The sequence below is a fragment of the Chrysochloris asiatica genome, unplaced genomic scaffold (assembly GCF_000296735.1).
Source record: "Chrysochloris asiatica unplaced genomic scaffold, ChrAsi1.0 scaffold00003, whole genome shotgun sequence".
Lineage (NCBI taxonomy): Eukaryota > Metazoa > Chordata > Mammalia > Afrosoricida > Chrysochloridae > Chrysochloris > Chrysochloris asiatica.
This window is the reverse complement of record NW_006408521.1, coordinates 19,351,840-19,375,105: the sequence shown is the minus strand read 5'-3', so window position 1 is coordinate 19,375,105 and position 23,266 is coordinate 19,351,840. Positions and strand designations below refer to the sequence as shown.

Here is a 23,266-nt window from a genome sequence, read left to right as displayed (position 1 = left end):
CATGTCATGTGACCATTTTTGCTGTTTTCTAAGCACTTCATTAAGGCGCCCTGATGGCGCTGTAGGTTAGGTATTGGGCTACTAATTGCTAGGTCAACAGTAGTTCAACCCCACCAGCCACTTTGTGAGAGAAAGTTGAGGCTGTCTGCTCCTGTACAGATAAAGATTTACAGTCTGAAAAACCCTGATATAGGGTCACCATGAGTCAGCAAATCGACTTGATGGAAGTGGGTGTGGTTGTTTGGTTTTACGCATTTTATTAAAGATGGTACCTATTCTTTACCTATCGAATTTAAGTTTAAGGATTTTCTCCCTTTGATTATAATTTGCCTTTTTAATTTTTTCATGATTTTTTAACAGAGTATAAAAGTTTTACACTTATTTAACAGAAGATACTAATTTATTTTAATAATGTGTTTTCTATATATGTTGTTATTGTTGTTAAGTGCCTTCGAGTCACTTCCGACCCATAGCGACCCTGTATAGGGTTTCCGAGGGTGTAAATCCTTACGGGAGTAGAAAGCCTCATCTTTCTCCCGCGGAGCGGCTGGTAGTTTCGAACCGCTGACCTTAAGGTTCGCAGCCCGATTCGTAACCACTACGCTACCAGAGCTCCTTTTTCTATATATATATACATAACATATATATATGTTTTTTTTTCTTTTTACATTTGACTCTTTTATCCATTTAGAACTTATTTTGAGGTATGGTGTGAGTTGAGACACTACTTTGATTCTTGCCTAAATACTAAATCCTTACCCTAATTTTTTCAGTCTTTGGGTGAATTATTAAGTCCTCCAGGACTTATACAACTTCCTTCATTTTCTGATCTTTTATTGGGTTTTTCCCAAGAACCAAATCTTAAGAGTTTTTATTGCCACTGCTACCTAATTTTTTATTTTATCTTTATTATTTATTTTCTCCTTTTTTTCCATAGGCTGACTTTTGCTCACCTAATATATTGAATTGAGTGTTCAATTCATATATTTTTATTCTTTTTGGTTTAACATTAAAGTATTTAGAAATATGAATTTATCTTCATGTCAAGCGTCTGATAGGTTTCTATAAGTAAGTCTTCAGAGTTATTTTCTAATGAATCTGTACTTGCACAGTATATATTTCAACAGGTATGGGGAGGGAGTAGATACTTAGTTAGCTGTCATTGGCTCAGACCCATATGTCTTATGAAACAGACTGTTCCAGAGGACTTTCTTGGCTATGATCTTCACAGAAGTAGTTTGCCAGGGTTTTCTTCCATGAAATTGCTGGGTAGATTAGCAGCCAACCACCAACTGCGTGCACCACCCAGATTCCTGTATTTAGAACTGCTGTTGTTATTGAGTATCGGCGAGTCAGTTCTGACTCATAGTGACCCTGTATAGGGTTTCCAAGGAGAAGCTGGTGGATTTGAACTGCTGACTATGCATTTAGCAATCCAGTGCTTATCCCACAGTGCCACAGCACTATTCTAAAACTTACCTGTTGGTGACAGGTTTTTAAAAACTTATAATTTTGCTAATACTGTTACATTGGGATCAGAGGATGTGATCTTCAGAAGAAGTGTTAAGCTCCATATCTAACTACATAGAGGGCTGGGTCACATCTCTTCCTATGCAACAAATCAGCACCAAGGCCATAAGATTGTTACAAGGTTCTGAGTTGGACTGAAAAGCTAAGACCACCAGAATTTGATTCAAAGGAGCAGCAAAGTCTGCAACAGGATTAGCACTGAACTCAGAGTTGGGCCAAATCCTGGGGTCATCAACAAAGAAATCAACGAGGAAGAGGAGCAGAGAAAGAGGATCAGGCCACACTAGAAAGTAGTCAGAGGGGAGACTACAAAGCCCAGGCAAAAGGCCAGAGATGGGGTGGGGAGGGGAACACAGAGTGAAAGGACTGGGCAGACACATGCGTCAGTTCAAAGGCTTGGTTGTTGGTTTCCAGTCCTGGCTCCTTGAACACGGGGGAATGAGCAAACTGAAGAAGGAGTCTTAGAACAGCGCGTCTTAAAGAGCCTGGGTCTTAATTCTGTGTGATTCTGAGCATGTCACTTCTCTCTATGTTGTAAAATAAGGAGACTAGACTATAAAATAGGGTCCTGGTATGATACTATAGGATAAGCACTGGTCCATGAAGTTGGTTTGAACTTCGGGTTTAAACTCACCAGCCATTCCTCAGAAACCCTATACAGGGTTGCTATGAACTGGAACCAACATGACGGCACTTAACCAACAACAAGATTAATAATGGGGTACTGGGGTGGCATTGTAGGACAAGTACTGGACTGCTAACCATCAGCTAACTGCAAGTGGTGCAAACCACCAACCAATAGCTCCTCGGAAACTCCATACAGGGTTTAGGGGAGATGATTTAAGGAGCCCTGGTGTGGCACAGTAGGATAAGTACTTGACCACAAGGTCAGTTTGAACTTCAAGGCAGGCGGTTCAAACTCACTAGCCACTCCTCCAATAGCACTTAACAACAACGGCTCATCTTTAGCAGTTTTCCATCTGTTAACTCATTCTATAAACTCTATTGTGGTTTCATTTTTCTCTTCTTTAATGATAGAGAAAACTGAGGTGAGATAGGCAAAGTCATTTGAAGGTTGTAAGTAGCAGGGCTGAGATTCCATGCTCAGGCCTGGTCTTTCTACCAGGCTAGTTCATGGTCAAGGGCAAGACCGAACTTCGATCTTGTATTAGCTTTGCCCAGCGTATGCTGAAAACCTAGAAGAGCCTCAGCCAGTATTTTCTAGAGTGTATTCCCTGGAGCACAAGACCTTTAAGGGATTGAAAGGTATTATATGCATAAATCAGCCAAGTGGGAAAGTGGGTAATCAAGTTTTTAAACTATACAAGTCTTGTCATTTCTGTTCTTAAGCAAATTGAGATTTTGTATGTATCTTTGATTCCACCTTTATTAACACTAAAGTTGAGACTGAAGGCTGTACTTTTCAACTAGCAAAACATTGAGAAAGCCTGAAGAGATGACAAATGACAGAAATATAAATGAGAATGCAAAGAACAATCAATTGATCTTTCCCTTTTGTTGAGGTAGGAAAAAGCATAAGCAAATATATGTAATCAAGTTACCATAAAATAGAATTAAAATCTATATTCAGTACCTCACCATCAAGTGGAATTTCAGTCTGATGCTTATTGTTTATTCATATTTGAAGAACAAAATACTTTACTATGAAAATTTAAATTGTGGTGTAATTTATTCCAAGGATTCTTGACTTGAAAATTTAAGATCATGAACACTTAGAAAATATTTACAGAAAGCTGTGTTAGAATGTTATTTAAAAAACAACAACAACAAAAACCTGTTCACTTAGAGTTGATAACCATTCATAGGAAATTGATTTTACTCACCAGTAGCATAGCAAATTGAGACTCTTGAAAAGAATTAAATATGCAGTTTCCCAAACTTATTGATAAATGGATCCCTTTATGACTGAGCTTCACAAATAAATATTATATGGAACATACTTTGAGAAATGCAGATTCAGAAATTTGAGAAATAGCTATGAGAGATTCCACTCCAAATAACAATAGTGGGAGGACTACTGGACCACATGAACATCAATCTCCATGACCTTGAGACCAGAAGAACTAGATGGTGCCCAGCTACAGTAAAACTACTTTGAAAGGAACCACCTTAGAAAGCTCTGGATAGACTGGGAGAAAACTGTGGACTAAAACCCTAAATCATAAAAGAGATCAGGCTTACTGGTCAGAGAGAGACTGGTAGAACCTTAAGACTATGACCCTTAGTTACCCTTTGGGTCTAGAAATGAACTCACTCCCAGGTCTTAATTTGTAGCCAAATAATAGACAAGTCTATAAGGGAGGGGGCGCAATATCACATGTGAGATACATACACCTGAGGCTAATCAACCATATAAGGTCAAAAAGGCAGAATTTCACCAAGAATAAAGTTCAGAAGGATAAGAAAAGAAGGAGGAATGGAAACTGGAAACAGAGAGGGAAGCGAGATAAGCTATGTTACATCAGGGGATTGAAATCAGGGAGATAAAGCAAAATGTGTATGAATCACTGAATGATCTGCTCTGTAAACCTTCACCCATTCACAATAAAAGGTTTAAAAAATAGATAAATAATGGGAGTGTAAATTTAAGCTTAGATATATATTTTTTTCTCTTATGGAATGGGCTTCAAGTAATCATCTAAGTCAGTTTCAACCAGTAATTATCATATCTACTCAAAGTCATGGTGACCCCATGTGTGTCAGAGTAGAACTATGCTCCATATGATTTTTTTTTTTTTTAATTAAATGTTTTTATTTTGCATTGAGTGAAAGTTTACAGGGCACATTATCAGCTTCACATTCAACCATTCATATAGCTTGTTTCATTACATTGATTATTATCCCCGCTATATATCATCAGTTTACAGTGTTTCTCTCTATCCTCTTTAGCTTTTTTTTTGGATGGGGGGGGGACTTGGCTTATTGGAATTTACAGTCTCGGCTTTTAGGGGAGGTTTTTACATTTGTCTGTGGATATCCAAGGCTCACGTATGAGATTACTAACAAGCATTACTGAATAATCAGATGAGGGACAGTTTGTTATGTCTACTAGGTAGCTAGAGTCTGATCCTCAGAGCCTATGGTTTGGACGGTCAACAACGCTTGGGCCCACAGGGGCTTGGCCTCCTGACCGGGTCTGTGCTGTCTGCATCTGAGTCCTCCTTTTTTATTGATTGTTTAAGGGACGCTGCCTGTCTTAGGTGGTCAGTTCGAATTCCTCAGTCTTACCAGTCATTGAGACTCATTGCAGCATGGCAATGTCTCTGTCCCAAGTAGCCGAGGTTCCACGTGATCCTTACCCGTCTCTGGCCACACGTCCAGCATAAACAGCCGCCATCCGAGGAAGGCAGGGAGGGAGGAGATCAGCTGGGGACCCCATGCGCCCGACGTTGTCGGCCCACCACCTGCTCTAAGGTGACCAAGCAGGATCACTATGCTGAGGTTCAATCCAGTTCCTAGGGGTCCATATGATTTTTAATGGTTGGTTTTTCAGAAATAGATTTCCAGCCCTTCCTTCCAGGGAGTCTTTGGGTAAACTTGAACCTCCAACCTTTTGGTTAGCAGACAAGCACGTTAACAGCTTCCACCAACCAGGAACTCCAAGTGATAACTTACTTCCTCCAAAAGATGGAGCATCCACCGAGGGGCCCTCAGAGAAGGGGTATGTTCTGAGCTGCTTGCCCACTTGGGTAGGCTGGTGGTGAGGCTAGAATCTCAGATAATCACATCCACTCAATCCACATTAACCACTCTGTCTCCACTTGTTCTTTATAATGGTACTAGATGGTTCGATGTGTACATCAATATAGCCTTCCTCCTACCTGCTTAAGCTCTCCTACCAAGTCTTTTTGGAACAAGGTAAAGTATTAATAATTAACATTATAAATAAAATAATCACTCATCTGTCAGTTTGTCAAACTGTGGTGGCTTGTGTGTTGCTGTGAGGTCAGAAGCTATGCCCTTAGGAATCAACCGTGGAGGACAAGTTTCAGGAGAGCTTCCAAACTAAGACTAGGAGAAGAACTGATTATTTAAATTATGGTGTTGGTGAAGGATATGTAAAATACCACAGAATGCCAGAAGGACAAACAAATCTGTCTTGAAAGAATTACACAATGCTCCTTAGAAGTGAGGGTAAGACTTCATTTCACATACTTTGCACATATTATCAGGAGGAAACAGTCCCCGGAGAAGGTCGTAAAGTAGAAGGCTGACAAAAAACCGGAAGCCCCTCAATGAGAGATTGACACAGTGGCTTCAACAATGGGCTATGTAGGAACAATTGTAAGAATGGTTCCACACCAAGCAGTGTTTCATTTAGCTGTGCTGTAGTGGTTACGAATCGGGCTGCGAACCTCAGGGTCAGCAGTTTGAAACTACCAGCTGTTCCACGGGAGAAAGATGAGGCGGTCTGCTCTCATAAAGATTTACAGCCTTGGAAACCCTGTATAGGATCACTATGAGTCGGAACCGACTCCACAGCACATAACAACAACTATGGAGTCCTGGTGTGGCAGACTGCAAAGTCGTTTGAACTGCAAGATTGGTGGTTCAAGCTCACCAGCTGCTCCTTGGAAAACCTATACAGGGTCGCTATGGGTCGGAAGTGACTCGACAGTACTTAACAACACGACGGTCTATATGAGTCAGAACCAACTCAAAGGTACATAACAAGAACAATATAATAAAAAAGAATATCAAAGGCACAGATTCCCCAAGTATATTCTATAGAACCGCTATAGAAGTCTTTTCTTAAGGATTAAGAAAAGCTAAGCAACATTAAATAAATTCAGTTCCTTTTGTATTATGCCAAGGTACACTGTGAATAACCCAGGTAGACTGAATGTATAGTGTTTCCCAAGTTTATGTGAGTACAGAGTCTTTTCTTTCAGGTTAAGTGTCCACAGAACACAAGTTTAGAAAACACTGGTCTAACAGGGTCGCTAAGAGTCGGAATCGACTCCACAGCACATAACTACCACCACCACCACCACTACCAAGGTGTAACCTTAAAATAAATAAAGCCTTTTCTTTTTTCTCTGTCCTTTTTTTTTCTCTTTTTAAGTAAGGCGACCAGAGCATTCACATACAAATGAGAGTTGGCTCCTAGGAGAACTGGATGCTCTTGCCAACAATGCTGCCACTTGTTCCAAGGGCTTTTGAAACTCCTTTCAGCAATTGTCTCCAGGAATCTGGGCACCTTCATCTCATTGTCCTCATTAATGGCAATGGTTGACCCTCTGAGAGGGAATTTGATTTGGGGGAACAAAACTATGCAAAGTCAAGCCTGAAGATTCATGTTCAGGAGGAATTACACAGAACTGGTTACAAGTGAGACCTCTGGGTTTAAAGCCCTGCACTGCACATAGCACTGAGAGGGCTACCTAACTCTACAAGGACTGGGTGCCTCAGGATCTCCATCCCCACCTCACAGGGTTACTGTGGAGATGAAATGAGACACAGAAAGCACTTAGCGCTGTTGTCTGGTATGCAGTAAGCAGATGTGGCAATACAAAAATGACAAATGTCCTTAACAAAACCTCAGCTGGTTTTATTGCATGACTTGGAAACTGGCAATGAAGACAATTCTAAATAGGAATCTAGAAATGTTTTGCCATGGAAGTATCTATTTCCCTCCACCAGGAATTCTCTGTAAGCCAAGAATGATTTGCACTTGTAAATTTTGGTCGGTTTCTTTTCTTTAAGGCTCCTGGCTTTCTCTACTTAAAATAATTATTATTGAGCGCTTATGCATCAGAAAGTGAACTTTATTAACAAAAGCATTTTATTTACATTTTTCTAACTAATCCTCACAAAAACCAGTATTTTCTCAAGTCACCATCATTTTGTTAAGCTCTTTGTTTTTTCATCACACTTTTCATAGGGAGACACCTGATACCTCACTAAAGGTGTCAAGCAATTCCACTCTAACCCTAGTCCCAAGGGAAGGATACTGAAATATTGTTTTATCATCAGCTACCATAGACCAGTCACTGGAGAAGGATATCATGTTTGGTAAGGTGGAGGGTCAGAGAAAAAGAGGAAGACCCCTAGCGAGATGGATTGGCAAAGTGGCAGCATTGATGGGCTCAAGTGTGGCAACAATTGTGAGGTTGGCCCAGGACCCGGCAGTGTTTCGTTGTGGTACATAGGATCGCTATGAGTAGGTACCGATTTGCCGGCACCTAACAACAACAATAACCATAGAGGGGGAGTCCTAGTGTGGCACTGTGGGTTAATGTACCAGACTGCAAAGCTGTTTGAACTTCAAAGTCGGCGATTGAAGCTCACCAGCTGCTCCTTGGAAACTCTATACAGGGTCACTATGGGTTGGAGTCGACTGTTGTTGTTGTTGTTATATGCAGTGGAATCGGTTCCGACTTATAGTGATCCTGTACAGGGTTTTCGAGGCTGTAAATCTTTATGGGAGCAGAAAGCCTCATCTTTCTCCCATGGGACAGCTGGTAGTTTCGAACTGCTGACCTTAAGGTTCGCAACCCGATTCATAACCACTACGCTACCAGAGCTCCTTTGGAGTCGACAACACTTAACAACAACAACATAGAGAAGACCTGGGAGGGTTCTTTAGATTTACTGGTTGGAAACTATATTATTTTAATAACTTTATAGCAGCCAATTCCATATTGTAAGACTCTTTCAATTAAGAACCCACAATTTCTGGTTTATTAGAATTGATTTAAAATGCTTGTCTCATTTTTTTAAAACCAGGGCCTTTTTCTAGATTACATTAATTTGAAGTAATCCTGTTTGTAAAATAGAATAGAATGTTTAAACTAGGAAGAGACTTTTGAAACAATTGAATGTAAAAGTCTCAAAATGCCAGCCCATGTTTTGTTCAATCTTTATCCTGTTTTAACCATCTGCTTTCATATTTCTGCCTCCTCATGAAAATTAGAAACTAGTGCTCATGTCCACGTACCACGTCTCCATCAGCAATGATTATTTACAGCAGAAGAGTGGCTGTTTCTTACTGCAGATGCAGAAGTTTCTCTGGTCCACCCTGGTCACCATCATTTCCTATGCAACAACTTCTCTTTTACCTTATCTCCCCAATCTCTACTGAATTTGAGAATCATAATCTAACAGACCTCTGGTAATTTATGCATATAAAAGTTGAAAAACAAAGGACAGTTTTTGAGTTGCCCAGGGTTTCACAGTCCATTCTTGACAGAACTGGATCTCAAAACCACGTCTCCTTATTCTAGTAGCGGTCTCTTTCGGTTCCTGGCACACACACACTAATCTGAATACTGGTCAATGTTTAATTATTTAAACTAAAATCTGAGATGTTTTACAAAACATGGAGCCAATTATTATTTTGACGAGGAAGAAGTGCAAAGGTTATGGTTCTTGTCTTGTTTTGTTTTGCATTTTGTTAGAAGGATAAATGGTTGATGCTTCCCATGAGAAATATTTGAAGGAAAGATTTTTTTTTAGTGGGTCCTCTGATGGAGAACTATGTGTGTTGTTGTTGTTAAGTGCCATCAAGTTGGTTTTGACTCATAGTGACCCTGTATAATGTTTCCAAGGAGCAGCTGTTGAATTTGAACCGCTGACCTTGTCTTGTGGTTAACAGTCCAATGTTTAGCCTACAGCACCACATGGGGACTCCAAGCATTATGGGTGGGGTTTTTTTTTGCTGCTGTTGCTGGGTTTGTGTGTGTGTGTGTGCGCATTTTGTTAGAATGGTAAATGATTGATGCTTCCCTTGAGAAATATTTAAAGGAAAGATATTGTTTAGTAGGTGCTGATGGAGAACTTTGTGTAGAACCACAGAATTGTAAAGCCTGGAGGGCAGGGCAAACTCAGCCTACACACAAAGATGCTAACCTGATGTGATGGTGCTTCACACACAGCCAAGTGCTTTTCAGATACTATGATAGAAGCTAATATTTATTAACAGGACCTAAATCAAGTCCATTACATGCATTGTTTCATTTAATCCTTACAATAATCTTAGGCAGTAGGTACTATAGTCATTTTCCATTTTGTAGATGAGGGCACCATGACTTGCCTACACTTGCCCCAAATCACACAACTAGCAAGCAGTAGAGCGGAGATTTGAACTCATGTTTATCTGATAGCTAAGCCCATGTCCATTACCACTTGTCATATTGCCAGCTCCCTGGCTGAGCTGGTCTGCCATAACAGCTGTCATTAGCTAGCCCCTACAATCATTTGGTAACTCATACCAACCAAAGGATCAACAACCAGCATACATTGCCATTGTTACCAATCACCAGAAAATCGTTTTGAACCAAATGAGAAAGTTTATCAATACTATTTCTATAAAACATTCAAATACAAGCCAAATATGATTTACCTTTTTAGGAATCACCACCAACTTGGAGCTGCCATATTCCTTTAAGGGTAAGGAAGGGCAGCATCTCACTCATCTCTGTGTCCCTCACAAAGCAGAATCTCAAAATGTGTTGGCTGAAAGGGGAGGCTTTTGCTTTAATTTGGTTACCACTTGCAACTATGCAATACACAAGCGCTTGTTTTAGCTAAGCAGATTTAAATAATTCAAGAAGGAAATTATTATCTTTGTATTCATAAATCTTTTTCTTCTGAATAATGTTTAATATTTCCCTTTGGACGTCCTGTTCAGACTGGATAAAGGAGGATTTTAATCTTCATGGGAGAGAAATTAGCCAGCTTCCACAGTCAGACTAAGAACGTAGAAAAACTAAATGTGATCGCTACATGTCAAAGATGTACATAAAATCAGAACAGGACAGAAGAAATTCAAGCAGGGGTTTAAGGAAAGAGTTTAGGTGTTTTACACTGGAAATCTCTGCTGAAGGAAGATCGAAGTCATAGCTTTATGAGGAAATATCTCTTCACATGTTTTGGTTCCACCTGCTTCCCAGGTACCCACATCCTAATGCCACATGAACTCATATAGGAATACTAGACCAAGGAAGAGTGAGAACATGACTAGAACTCTCTACTAAGAACCAAGCAAGAGTCTTTAGGACAAACTCTCTGAAAATATGGATTGAATTCAACAAATCTATAATAAGCAACCCCAGGTTTCAAATGCCTGGGCTTTTCTTAACGTCCTCCAGGAAAAGTATGAGGCAGGTATAGATACAGACAGCTATAATAAAATGACAGGCAACACCAGAAATATAGTAAGGTCTATAGAATCTGAGAAAGATGAGGCTTTCTACTCCCGTAAAGATTTACACCCTTGGAAACCCTGTACAGGGTCGCTATGGGTCGGAACCGACTCGACGGCACTTCACAACAACAACAGTAGAATCTGAAAATCAGGGAACGAGGTAATTCATGAATAAAGTAGATGTGTAGAGTCAATGTTAAGAGACATAACAGACAAAAAGGAAAGAGACTAATTCTATTACTATAAAATAATGTGTTTGAATGGCCTCTCCATCTTTAGGAACCCTGGAAACATAGTGGATTAAGTGTTGGACTACTAATGGAAAGGTCATTAGTTTGGACCCACCAGCCGCTCCTAGGGAGAAAGATGAAGCACTCTGCTTATGTAAAGATTTACAGTTTAGAAATCCTATGGAACAGTTCTACTCTGTCCTACAGGGTTACTAGGAATTGGCATCAACTCGATAGCATGGGTGTGGTTTTTTGGTTTGGGGATAAGCTCAAGCTCAGCCTTGACACAATGAAATCTGTGTTTCAGGAAGGTAACTAAAGGAAATGGGAAGGATGGGAACTGAGCCCGAGACCAGTGCAGAATCCCCTGCTGTTAGCTACCTTTCAAAACAATGAATATCTCAAAGTGAGCGCATAAGACAAGGTACATTCTGCTGGTCCAATTGGAAGTGAGGGAGATGGGGGAGGTGATGCCTATGTTTCTTGTCTGAATAATTGTTGTTGTTGTGAAGTGATGTCGAGTCTGTCCCAACCCATAGAGACTCTGTATAGGGTTTCTGAGGAGCAACTGGTGAACTTGGAGTTCATACCGACCTTGTAGTCCAGCACATTTAAAAGGAAGAAATAACTCTTTTCACGAAATTTTTTTATTATACTGAACTACTTGCACAGTTATAGTAAAGGATCAATTCGTTAATTGATTGAAACTAAAAGTCAATTTTGTGAGTCACAGGGCAAACTCAAACTGTTGACAAAACAACATAAATTACTGAATTTTTTACTTTAGTCATTTGTGGGCATGCTTACTCCTAACCAGCTAATAATTCCTCTTAGCTGATAAGTCTGTTTACAGTAGTCATTGAGGATAGCTAAACTTTTCTTATATTTGTAATATGAGGAAGAATAGAAAATGATGATGCTCACTATACAAGGTAATAGGTAGGCAATGAAAATTCCCCCCTGGATGCATAATATAGGTCCAAATGATAAAGACTTAGTAAGGATGGATTTATTATTTTTCTGACCCGTGACATTTGTCTACCCATTTGTTTTTAGTTTTTGATTACAACTGTGTGCCTATGTGTTGGTTATAAAAAAAAGAAAGAATATTTAGAAGGATCCATTCTATTATTCCAGACAAGACAGAAATCTCAATGAAATAAGCAGATATTTTGCTGGTCAGATTGAATTCTATATTAATTTATTTCATTTTAGCATGATGCTAAAAATAACCCTGGAATTCAGTCCCTGCAGACAGAACTCTCTTATGCATCGGAGGGGTTTCATTCATTAATATATTGCATGAACTAATGGCATGTGGTTGCCTTTTATCTTCTTAAATTTGAACTTTACTTCTGCTTGAGTCTGTATTACTGGGGATGGCAACTGAGCAGGGAGATCAGTGTAGTTGAGAAGAAACAGGGTTGAACTCTGGGCAAACACATTTCTCTAAGTTATATCCAGTAAAGGTACCATTCCCTACCCACTAAAAGCAAACTAGAATGCATAATCATTCTCATTGGTTATGGTTCCACACGAACCCTAGGGATGAAATTGAACTTGGTTAGGAATATTGTGTGTTTGCTTAAAATCACAAATGGGAATTAAAAATTAAAGATAAATGGTATGTTCTGTACAACTTGTGTAATAAATGTTGATTGGACACGTTTATTCTTTCTCTCCTCTCTAGAGTGTGGGCTTCTGATTTCCCTGTTCTCCAACACGAACTGCCAGCGTGAGCCCTACCAGGATCTTTTCCTCACACACTACACCCTGCCTCTTTTCCTCGGTACCCTAGGTTGACATTTCCAAAATTACTTCCCATTATGCCTTCTACATGGAGAATTACCAGAAGGTCTGAAAAAGCCTTCGGGACCATAATGAAACGATCAGACTGTTAGGGTGGATGATGGGAATGGAAGAATTCTTTTCCCTTTCCGATAACAGAGTAAAGCTCCAAACTGCCTTTGTCAATGAAACAGAATTAATTCTAAGCTTATCTCATCATAGGATATGACTGGCCAGTTTGGTAATTTATATACACAAATGTCATTAGAATTCATTGCAAATCCCAAGCAATAGCTGGTGTGGTCCTCATGGAAAAGTCACCCAAAGCCAAACCCATGTCTACTGGGCATGTACATTCCAATGGCATTTAGTGGCCCACATTCTCCCAGGTTGTAAATCATGCATTTCTATCACTGGAATCCTAGTGTGGTGCTGTAGGATAATGCGCTGAACCACAAGGTCAGTTTCAGTCACAAGGTCGGCAGTTCAAACCCACCAGCTGCACCTCAGAAACCCTATCTATACAGGGTCGCTATAAGTCGTAACCAACTCCATGGCACTTAACAACAACAACAATTCCAGAAGTCTCTAGGTGGTGCAAACAAATGCTTGATTATTAACCAAAAGTTGTTGGTTCAAATTCGCCTTAAAAGAAAGTCCTGGCTATGTGCTTCCAACCGTTCACAGCCTTGGAACTCTTATGGAGTACAGTTCTACTCTATACACGTGGAGTTGCAATGAATCAGAATCCACTCAACAACAACTGGTTTTGTGAATGGTTCCAGGGGCATTCGTGTTTGGAGCCTGATTTCCTTCTCAGTGGAAATGAGCTTATTAGACCCTCTACCAAGGACAGGGAGGAGCAGAGAACCTTGGGCAGGAAGGATGGGGCGCAGAGTCCTTAGGAAACAAGGTCCTGAAGATGAAAGACTTTATCCAACCCCTTGACAATTTTACATAATGTTAGTTAGTCCTGGCATCAACCTACCACTTTAAGGTGATTCTATGTGAGTTTAGTGAGGATGTGCAGAGCAAGAATTACTTGCCCTTTTGTTATTTCTGAAACCTGAACTGCTTTTAGAAATAAGGTCTGGAATGTTCCATAGGAACTCAGAGCATGGGACACAGGGGCATGGCACACACTCGGTGTGGGCTATTTAAAAACCAGTCCTTTGGCTTCCCTCTGTGATTCTAAATGCGTGTAATCACATTACCCTGCAGCAGCCGGTAACTATTTCTATAACATTGTCCGGCATCTGTGCTTGCTGTGGTTGGGTCCATCCAGCAAAAACAAAGTGGAGATGTGGTAACTGATTTAAGTTGGTCAGTCCAGGATTTGGGTGCCCTCAGTAACGTCCACCTAGTCAGAAAAGGAGTAGCTTGTGTCGATTACTATTTCTTACATTTTAAGGATTGATCGATTTACCTATCCTGGGGGGGGCGGGGCAGGGGAGGTGGCTTAGCACATCAAGAGGGTATTTTTAAAACAAGCCATTTATTTATCTGACAAATTATCAACTTAAGCATAATTTACCACTTTCTCTCACATAGTAAAATATTACCCTATGGAAGGATCTCAGCATTAGAGGTTTTGCCTCTCTATATGGTCTAGTGAGTCTATCATTTTTGGATTTGCTTAATGAGCTAATACTTGCCATAACTAGCTATCAACCAAATAGATAAACCCCTTATGAATAGTCTACTTCATTGTTAATCGCTCAAACATAGTAGCCAGTGGAAGGACATTAGACAGAATTGTTATATAATATCAAAACACCTGATCAAGTTTGTGAATTAAATGAGCTAGTTAAACCAGTTTTGGTATTTCATATAAACTAAATAAAAATTATGTGATTTTTAGCTTTTTAGCATTATGTAAAAATTTTTAAATCCTACCATTTATGAAATACGTAGCCATTTGGCATACCTTTATCCCTGACATACCCTGTGCCAAGTGTTTCAGCTACTTAAATCTTATCCAACTCTGATAAACAACCCTTCAAACTATGTAATCTTACTTCCATTTTACAGATGAAGAGAATGAGGCTCAGAGAGCTTTCATTATTTGCGCAAGATTACATTTCTAGTTTCTAGTGAGTGGTGGGGTAAGATTGAAACACCAATTTCAAATCCACGATATTTGCATATGTATATAGCCTCAGACTAAATCATCCTGTTCCCACATGGAGCCATGTAGTGACAACCCAAGTCTGTTGCCTGATACCTAAATCCCCAGAGACGTCTTGGGCAATGTGTTACTGCTCTAAGAACTAGAATTTCAGTTGCTAAACATTACACATCAGAACAAATTATACATGGTGCATTATGCCTAGAGAGAGATCTGATTTCTTAGTCAAATATTATCTTTTTGAATATTTTCAGGCATAGACTTGAATATATGGTTCCCTTGTGGCCAACTCAAAACACATAGCAAAGACTAATTCCTTTGCACTATGCTATATTAATATTTTCTTTCCCTCTTTGTCAGGAGACTAGTTATAAATTTAGATGAGATTAGAAAACAGTCTTTTGAGAATTAATATTTTTACCTATAATGAACTGAGATTTCCCCGCCTGCCCCCCGCCCCCCATGGTAAATCATATAGAGTAGCAGCCTGCCCTAGATCCCTGGAGCCAACATCTTGAGTGCATATGTTATGCTGGATTCTGTATTGACTAATTCAAAAACTCCTGGGCAAAATAACCAAAATTCCTAAGTCAAAAATGAAACCAAAGTAGTGGAATGGAATTGGGATCACTGTTGAAACATTGCAACAACTTCATAAATAGCCATTAAAGTAGATATCATTACAGGTTAGGACATATACCAGGGCAAGAATCAACCTGTGAGGTTGGTGTCAGGTCCCAAACAAACCCATCTACCGCTTACTTTCCGGAATTCTTTTTTTTTTTTTTTTTTCCAAAATAGAATCATGTTTGACAAAATTCACATTGAGATCATTAACTAGAGGGCTTATCCAAATCCATGCTATATTATAAATAGTCATGATATAAATATTTCTTACAAGAGCTGTAGCGATGGTGTGAATAAAAAACTCCCTTCTGAGATTTCAGTAAAACCAGATCTCACAAAGGATCTAAAAGAAAAGAAAACAAAATTAAAAACACACACAAAACAAACCTTCTGTTAATCTGGTTTAGCATAGCAGTTACTATTTTGATACTATTTTATGAAGTATGGTACTGCCCCTTCCCAGACCAAGTAAGAGCGATGAATCTGCTACAGGTTTCTCAATAATGTTCAGGGGGGGATAAATCCAAGCATGTTCAGTAGCAGCTAATAAAAAATTTAAAATGCCGCAAAAGGTTAGCACTGCCAGATGGCCAAGCATGCAAGAGGAATCTCCATTCCATTCTACCAATACATGCAAAGCCCCAAATACACCAGCTTGAATTCTTAAACCATTAATTAGATAACCAAAATGCTTACGGGCCTTACAATGAGATAACATCAGGAGGCACGGTGCGTGGGATGGATCTGGCATTCTCACATAAAGCATTATCTTTGGTACAAGTACACACGGCAGGGCATTTTGGCTTCGCTGGTTTCTTCCCCTCAGTCAGCAAAAGCGCAGATAAGAGACATAGGAAATAAGCAAGTCTTTTCAGGGGGATGCAGGCATTTCCCATCCTTTGGCTTCTCTCTGATTCCATGCAGTCGACAAAATAGCCCCAAACATGAACAGGGTTTCTGGAATTCAGATGATGATCGTCTTGCTCTAAGACCAGGTCATATAGGAGTCCACCCTCTTCAATGGTCTCGGTATCTCTGCTTTTCAAAACAGGGGCCTGCAGCTGATTCGTGAGCTGCTACTGGCTCCAGCAACGCACTGCTTCGGGAGAAGAGACCTGTGAGGTGCTGCGAGATGGGAGCGATCCAACTGCTGGAGAAGAGAGCCGACTTGCATCACCAGGAAAACACTGAGCACAGACCAGCCTTCGAAGGCAAAGTGAAGTGATGTAACAGAAAATAAACAGCTTTCTGCTTTCACCGGGAGGCCCTTTAATTGTTACCAAAAATAGGACGGCATTATGTCTTATTAGTGGGTGGGTGGGCGAGTGGGTGGGAGCAGTCATCTTGTATCGAAGCTCAGTAATCTCAGAAACCTCTGGGAATTGGCTTCTCAAGGAGCAAACAACCGAGTAAGAAAAACTAGCTTTGGGAGCTAGCCCTGGCTGGAAAAAGGGAAGTTAAATGAAACTCTCTCTCTCTGTAGCATTCGGCTCAAGCCTTGCTGTTTCTTTCTGAATCCACCTGACCGATGCCATCGTTGAAAGACAAATAAGAACGCATGGAGACTTTCAGGGAATGAATGTGAGTAGATACTTTTTTATTTTGACACTTCTCACCTATGATGAATTATGGATTTTCATAATCTCATAATCCACACACACACACACACACACACACACACACACACACACAGACACATGTAACCCATGCCCTCCTTTCATGGCGAGGGAAGGAACTGAAGCTCTAATGTCATCTGTGTAGAACCCACCTGCTTGTTTCTCAGCACCCCACATCCCCTCCTCAGGAGTAACTCTGGTACCTAGAAGGAACTCCCCTGCCAGCATGAAACGACCTGGCTTAGCCTGTCAGGCTGACGGACACTGTGTGAAGAACCCAGAGACTTGGCTTTGAGTCCCAGGTCTGCCATGAAATAGTCAGGATGTCCCTGGATCTAATTCCAGTCTGTAAAATGGGGTGCTACTGTAGAAGTTCTATAATTTTTATGACAATCATAACCCAAACCAGTTACCCTTGAGTCAATGCCAATGCATGGTGACCCCACGTGTGTCAAAGTAGAACTGTGCTCCACAGGATTTTCAAGTGCTAGCTTTTCAGAAGTAGATTTTCAGGCCTTTCTCCCTAGGTGCTTCTGGATAGACTGGAAGCTCCAACGGTTCAATTAGCAACTGAACATATTAATTGTTTGCACCATCTAGGAGGTCTAAAAACACCGGTTGATGTCCAGTTGATTTAGACCCATGATTGTTGTTGTGTGCCATGGAGTCGGTTCCAACTCATAGCGACCCTGTATAGGGTTTCCAAGGCTGTAAATCTTTAAGGGAGCAGAATGCCTCATCTTTCTCCTGCAGAACAGCTGGTAGTTTTGAACTGCTGACCTTGAGGCTCGTAGCCCGATTCGTAACCACTACGCTACCAGAGCTCCTGACAGGATGTGTTAATGCCATACTTGATGAGACAGTGAATGCTCCCTAAACATGGAAAGTCAGTTGAAGAAGTAAAAACAAGAACCTCTGGCACTGGGGAGGCTGGGAAGACTCTTAGGAAGGAGAAAGAAGATGCAAATAGACCCTTTACCATGCTGAAGGGGCACAGCCAGCCAGGGATATCAGTCCACGCTCTTCTCCAATTCTTTAGTATGAAAGTATTAGAAGGATTGTTTGAGCAAATGCTTGATTTCAACATTAACTCATCCTGTATTGGAGATACCCTTTCTCTCTCCAAGCGCACCCCACACTTACTCAATCAATTGCTTAATTCTTTAGAAACTCTATGAGTAAGGAGAAAGGCAGTCATATTCATTCTCCTACTTGGGTATTGGAAATGCTATGAAGACAGAGCTCCTGTCATGAGCCCTGTGTCTGGACAACAGAGTGTAGTCCTTTCATGGCAAGCAAATTCTCGTCCAAACATACTTCAAACTGCAACTCAGAGTTACGATAAAGGGAGTGGACTCAGGAAGTCAGAGGACACTTCCCTGTAGAAGTAATGACTGAACTGAGTTCCAAGCTAATAAAAAAAAACAAGTAAAAACAACCTTTTTGTCTTCAAGTTCATTCCGACTCATAGGAACTCTATAATGACCCTGTAGGGAAAGAGCAGAGCTGCCCTGTAGAGTTCCCAAGGAGTCTTGGTGGTGCTGTGGGTTAATGCGCTGGACTGCAAGGCTGGTTTGAACCACAAGGTTGGTGGTTCAAGCTCACCAGCTGCTTCTCGGAAACCCTATACAGGGTCGCTATGAACTGGAACTGACTTGATGGCACTTAACAACAACAAATCTTTACTGAAGCAGTCTGCTATATCTTTCTCCCAAAGAGAACCTCAGTTAAAGCTGAGCACTTTACCACTGTTCCACCGAAGGTAAAGAGGCATTAACTGGGCAAAGAGGGATTGTTGTTGTAGGTTCTAACCCATAAAAATCAAGTATAGGGTTTCTGAGGAGTGACTGGTGAGCTTGAACCACTGACCTTGCGTTCCAAACCCACTTTGCAGTCCAACGCATTAACCCACAGCGCCACGCCAGGACGCCTTAAAGTCTGCAGCACCTGATAGGCTATCTTCCATCCAAGTACTAACCAGGCCTGACCCTGCTTAGCTTCCAAGATCAGACAAGATCAGGTGCATTCAGGGTCGTGTAGAGTAAAGAGGGGTTAGTGGAACTATTCTTGCTAGAGGGAACAGCATAAGCAAAACATTATCAAGATTGCATTATCAGCCCCTGCCTTCAGGGTGTGTAGACATAGTCAAAGAAGGGTGGACATTCTTCCATTTTTGACTTCGTTAATGAGGCACGGCAAATGATCGAGGGAAAGAAACAGATCCATACTATTCATTTTGCAGATGTATTTATCTGGCAGTTCAATTTGTCTGTCCAAGTGGAAAAGGACAAAAAAAAAAAGACAAGTTATAATGGGCATTCTGAAAAGACAGTAACTTTTTCTTTTTCTATGGCATTTAAAGCCCAGTGTTGAATTCCTTATTCAACTACAACACCCACTAAGATGGCAAATATTTAACCATGTAACACAAGATACAGACAGCTGTTTCCTGGCTCCAGAGCAGGATCTGAGGAGGGGACTAGGGAGAGGCGAGCAGGTTGCTGATACTGAAGTCTTGAGGCTGTCTGGGCAAGGGACTCTCCCATTGATGCAGCTTCCCTCCCTACCGTTCCTCTGGGAAAGCCCTTGGGTGGGGGGCACAGGAAGGATGCAGGAGAGTGGGAGTGGAAATCTGAGGATTTCCACCAACCTGCAAGCCTTTTAGTTAAGGTTTGGCAACCCACCTATAGATTAGGGGTGAAGGGAGGGCCTGGGGAAAAGGGCCGAGAAGGATGAAAGGAGAGCTGGAAGGAGCCCCAGGGAAAGTGGGAGGCTCAGCTAAGTGGGCTCCAGGCCCAGTCCAAGCTGTAGCAGCATCCAGGACTGGCTCTGCACTTTGCCAGGGGTCTGAGCATGAGTTTCCTCTTCTGTAAAATGGGGATGGTAATATTAGTACATATCACATAGAGTTGCTGCAAGAATTAAATCAGATAATGTATCTAAAGTGCTTAGTACAGAGTCTAATACAGGGTAAGGGTTTCATAACTGGTCGTCATCATTGTCATCATCGTCATTTTTTATCCTGACCATGTGACCCCTGGTACACGGAGAGCAAGACTTTCAAATAAAAATGGACTTCGCTTCAGTCTGTGTTCCCTCTAGGAAGCAGGCACTGCTGGGCATGATGACAGACTATGGCCTTGCCAAGAGTCAATTTACACAAAGGAACCAAGGAACCTCCTGAGAAAGAATGGATCCCCATTAGGCTGAAAGTAGGGGCACTGAACCTTGGCCCAAAGAAAAGGTCTCAAACCAAAAAAGAAAACAGACCCATAGCCATCAAGTCAGTCCAGTGCTTGTTCCATAGGACGGTCTTGGTTGTAATCTGTACAGAAGCAGATTGCCAGACCTTTCTTCTGCAGTACCACTGGGTGGGTTAGAATCACTAAGGTTTGAACCACACTAGGTAACATTTGTTACACCCAGGGACATTGTACACAGTCCGGAGCTGGGTAAAAATCACTGGGTAATGAATAAAGGATGGAGATACTTCCCAGCCCACTGTTCTTGACCCTATGTAAGTTAAAGGGACTCCTGTAACAAAGAGGGGTTCTCTCCACTTTGGTGGGCATCATCACAAGGCATACGAATGCTATTAGGACCAGGTAAAGCAGCTGCTGTTGAGATTTGAAATGGACAGTGTCCCCGTTCAGACTGGTGGCTCAGATCCCAGCCATGTCACTGGGTTTTCCATCAGGAGCACTCAGTCTTTCATGGCCCAGCGCAACGAGCAGACATCAGAGGAACTGGCAGGCGATCTCAGCAGGGAGAGGGAGCAGAAGAGCAGGAAAATGAGGGGACGTGGTGTGCTGTGCGACAGTCCCTGGGCAGCTGCAGAAAAACTGGAAGGGGGTCTTTGTGGGGGTGGCTGGTGCTGGAAGAGCCAATGAAAGCTGAATGAGAGAGGAACAGCCTGTGTTCTGATTATGACCCCAGTTTTCCCGCAGGCTCATGTGGCCTTGGAAACACACATTGTGCAAGTAAACAAATCGTTATTGGGAGCTTGAAAAGATCAAACTCGGCCCCACCTCCTTTAGCAAACCTCAGACATGCAAACTGTTGTCACGTTAAGCAGCAAGGTTTCTGAACCCAAGAGTCCAATGCATTAGAAGGTTGGAAAATCAGTCTGGTGGATTACTTGCAGAATTAAAAAAAAAAAATGAAATAGTTTACAAAATACTGAGAGCATTGTACCTGTACTGGCAGATATTGCCTTATGAAGCCCTTTCCATTTTGTGTGTGTGTGTGTTTGTGTGCAGGATTGTAATATAAAAGGTATTTCTTATAGTCAGTTAATGAACAAAAAAGAAAAGAAACACGAGAACACTGCATTAGAGGATGCTAAAGCTCCTCACTCACCTCAGGAATCGGCACAATGGCAGAAATATGTTCATCTCTATTCCTATAAAACTGAGGGCAGCAATTAGAGCTACTGGCAGGAATATCAGGTCTGCTGTTGAACTAGCTGTGTTACCTGGACAAGTTGCTTAACTTCTCTGTACCTCATTTCCACATTGATAAAGTAGAAATGATCATCTCTTGTGCAGAACTGATATTAAGATTAGTGATAATACATGTCACAAAGAAGGCATTTGACTGCTGATAGTGGTTCCAGAATTAATGGGGTTAGGGGTATGTGACAGGGTGGGTGGCAGTGAGGGGTGGCGGTAAGCAGATGGGCAGATCTTAAAGATTACTTACTAGCAGTGTATCACTTAGAACTCTTGGTAGCAAACACATCGACTCTGCCAACATCAGAATAATAAAAGGACCTTGTTGCTATGGTGATAGGGACCCCCAGAATCTAAGGAAGAACTGATGAAGCAGTCTTCAGAAAGACCCACGGGAGCTCGGGGACCTAAGTGTCAAGAGCTAAGCACATAGTTCTTAAGTGAATCTACTCTAACCAGTCCCCTGTCCCTCTCCAAAGGAGAGTCTGATGTCCTGATCCGAGGTCAACTCCCATTTGCCATGGGAATGCAGGTACCTGGACTAACAATACTGCCTAAAGTACACCACCCCAATATGGTTCCCCACAGGAAACTTGCCTGCTATCGCCAGAAGCGAGAGGCTAGATACTGGGTAGGCAAAGCCAAGGATGCTCACTGTGGGAAGAGTGCCAGGATATTTAGCTGGTACCCTTTCCTCTTTATCACAGCCCATCACCCAAACCCAACCTCAAGGCTCTCAAGAGAAATGTTCAGAGGGTAATTTGTTTAACAGCTATGCATGCTTTCTTTCAAAGGACAGCTAAGCTCTAGTGTCGTGAACGTGCAATCAGGGGATTTTCAGTTCTTTGGTCCAAGAGAATAGAATGTTGGCCAAGGTAATAATGAAGAAAGCTGACACAGAATGCTGCGGAAAGGCCAGCTTTTGTTCTTAGCAAACTGTGTATATTAATTCATTTAATCTTCATAGCAATCCATGCGGTAGATTGTATTGTTGTTGTTATTTTACAGAAAAGGAAATTGAGGCCCAGGTGGCTAAGGAGCTTGTCGAGTGTCCTGCAACAAGCCAGCAGTGGTACTGTGATCTAGCCCAGACAGTGCGACTCTGATGTCCACAGTGTTAGCCACTACTAGACACTGCCTCTCCAAAGGGTTCTGTGACTGTGGGATACTGTGCACTGCTGTGGTCTGCACTGGGTGGGCACAATTGTACTACAGTTCCCAGCAAGCAACAGGGCTGGCTATCATTTAACTCCTTCCTCACTGAAAGTTCCTTACTGTCTTGGATAAAATTTTTCTGAATGGCTAAAGAGACAAAATCTGATCTCTCTAAAGAATAATTATAAAATTGACACATTAATGAAGATGTAAGTGAGAATAGACTGTGGAGTGGGTAAGATTCTAGAATAAATAATCCCTATTTTTCAGCATTCAAATGAACATTGGAGATTACCCTAGGAAAGTTTGGGGGTTATTTTTTGTTTTTGTTTTTAATTTAGAAGTTTGTAATTTCAAAAAAATGTCAATAAATAGGGGTTCTTAAAGCACCAGATCTTAAAATTGGCTTCATATTGGAAACACCTATGAACTTAAAAAAACATAAACAAAAACAAAAACTTTATGTATCACCCCTGTTGTTGTTAGGTGCCATCAAGTTGGTATCAACTCATGTACAACAGAACAAAACACTGCCCGGTCTTGGGCCAACTTCACAATTGTTGCCACGCTTG

General features: G+C 41.3%; 1 protein-coding gene across 3 annotated transcripts in view; it reads right to left on the bottom strand.

Moving 5' to 3' along the window:
- LGI1 (leucine-rich, glioma inactivated 1) overlaps positions 1-16,728 on the bottom strand; it is a 44,779-nt gene extending 28,051 nt beyond the window's left edge. Inside the window, exons 1-2 of one of the 3 annotated variants that reach the window (XM_006831153.1) lie at positions 16,178-16,728; positions 15,744-15,815 (exon numbers count right to left, since the gene is read on the bottom strand). In XM_006831153.1, the coding sequence (XP_006831216.1) occupies positions 15,744-15,815; positions 16,178-16,392 (287 nt within the window). In that variant the 5' untranslated portion in view covers positions 16,393-16,728. The remainder of the gene's footprint in view (positions 1-15,743; positions 15,816-16,177) is intronic. The other 2 variants (XM_006831155.1, XM_006831154.1) reach the window with 2 other exon arrangements.
- Between the last annotated feature and the right edge of the window lie 6,538 nt (positions 16,729-23,266).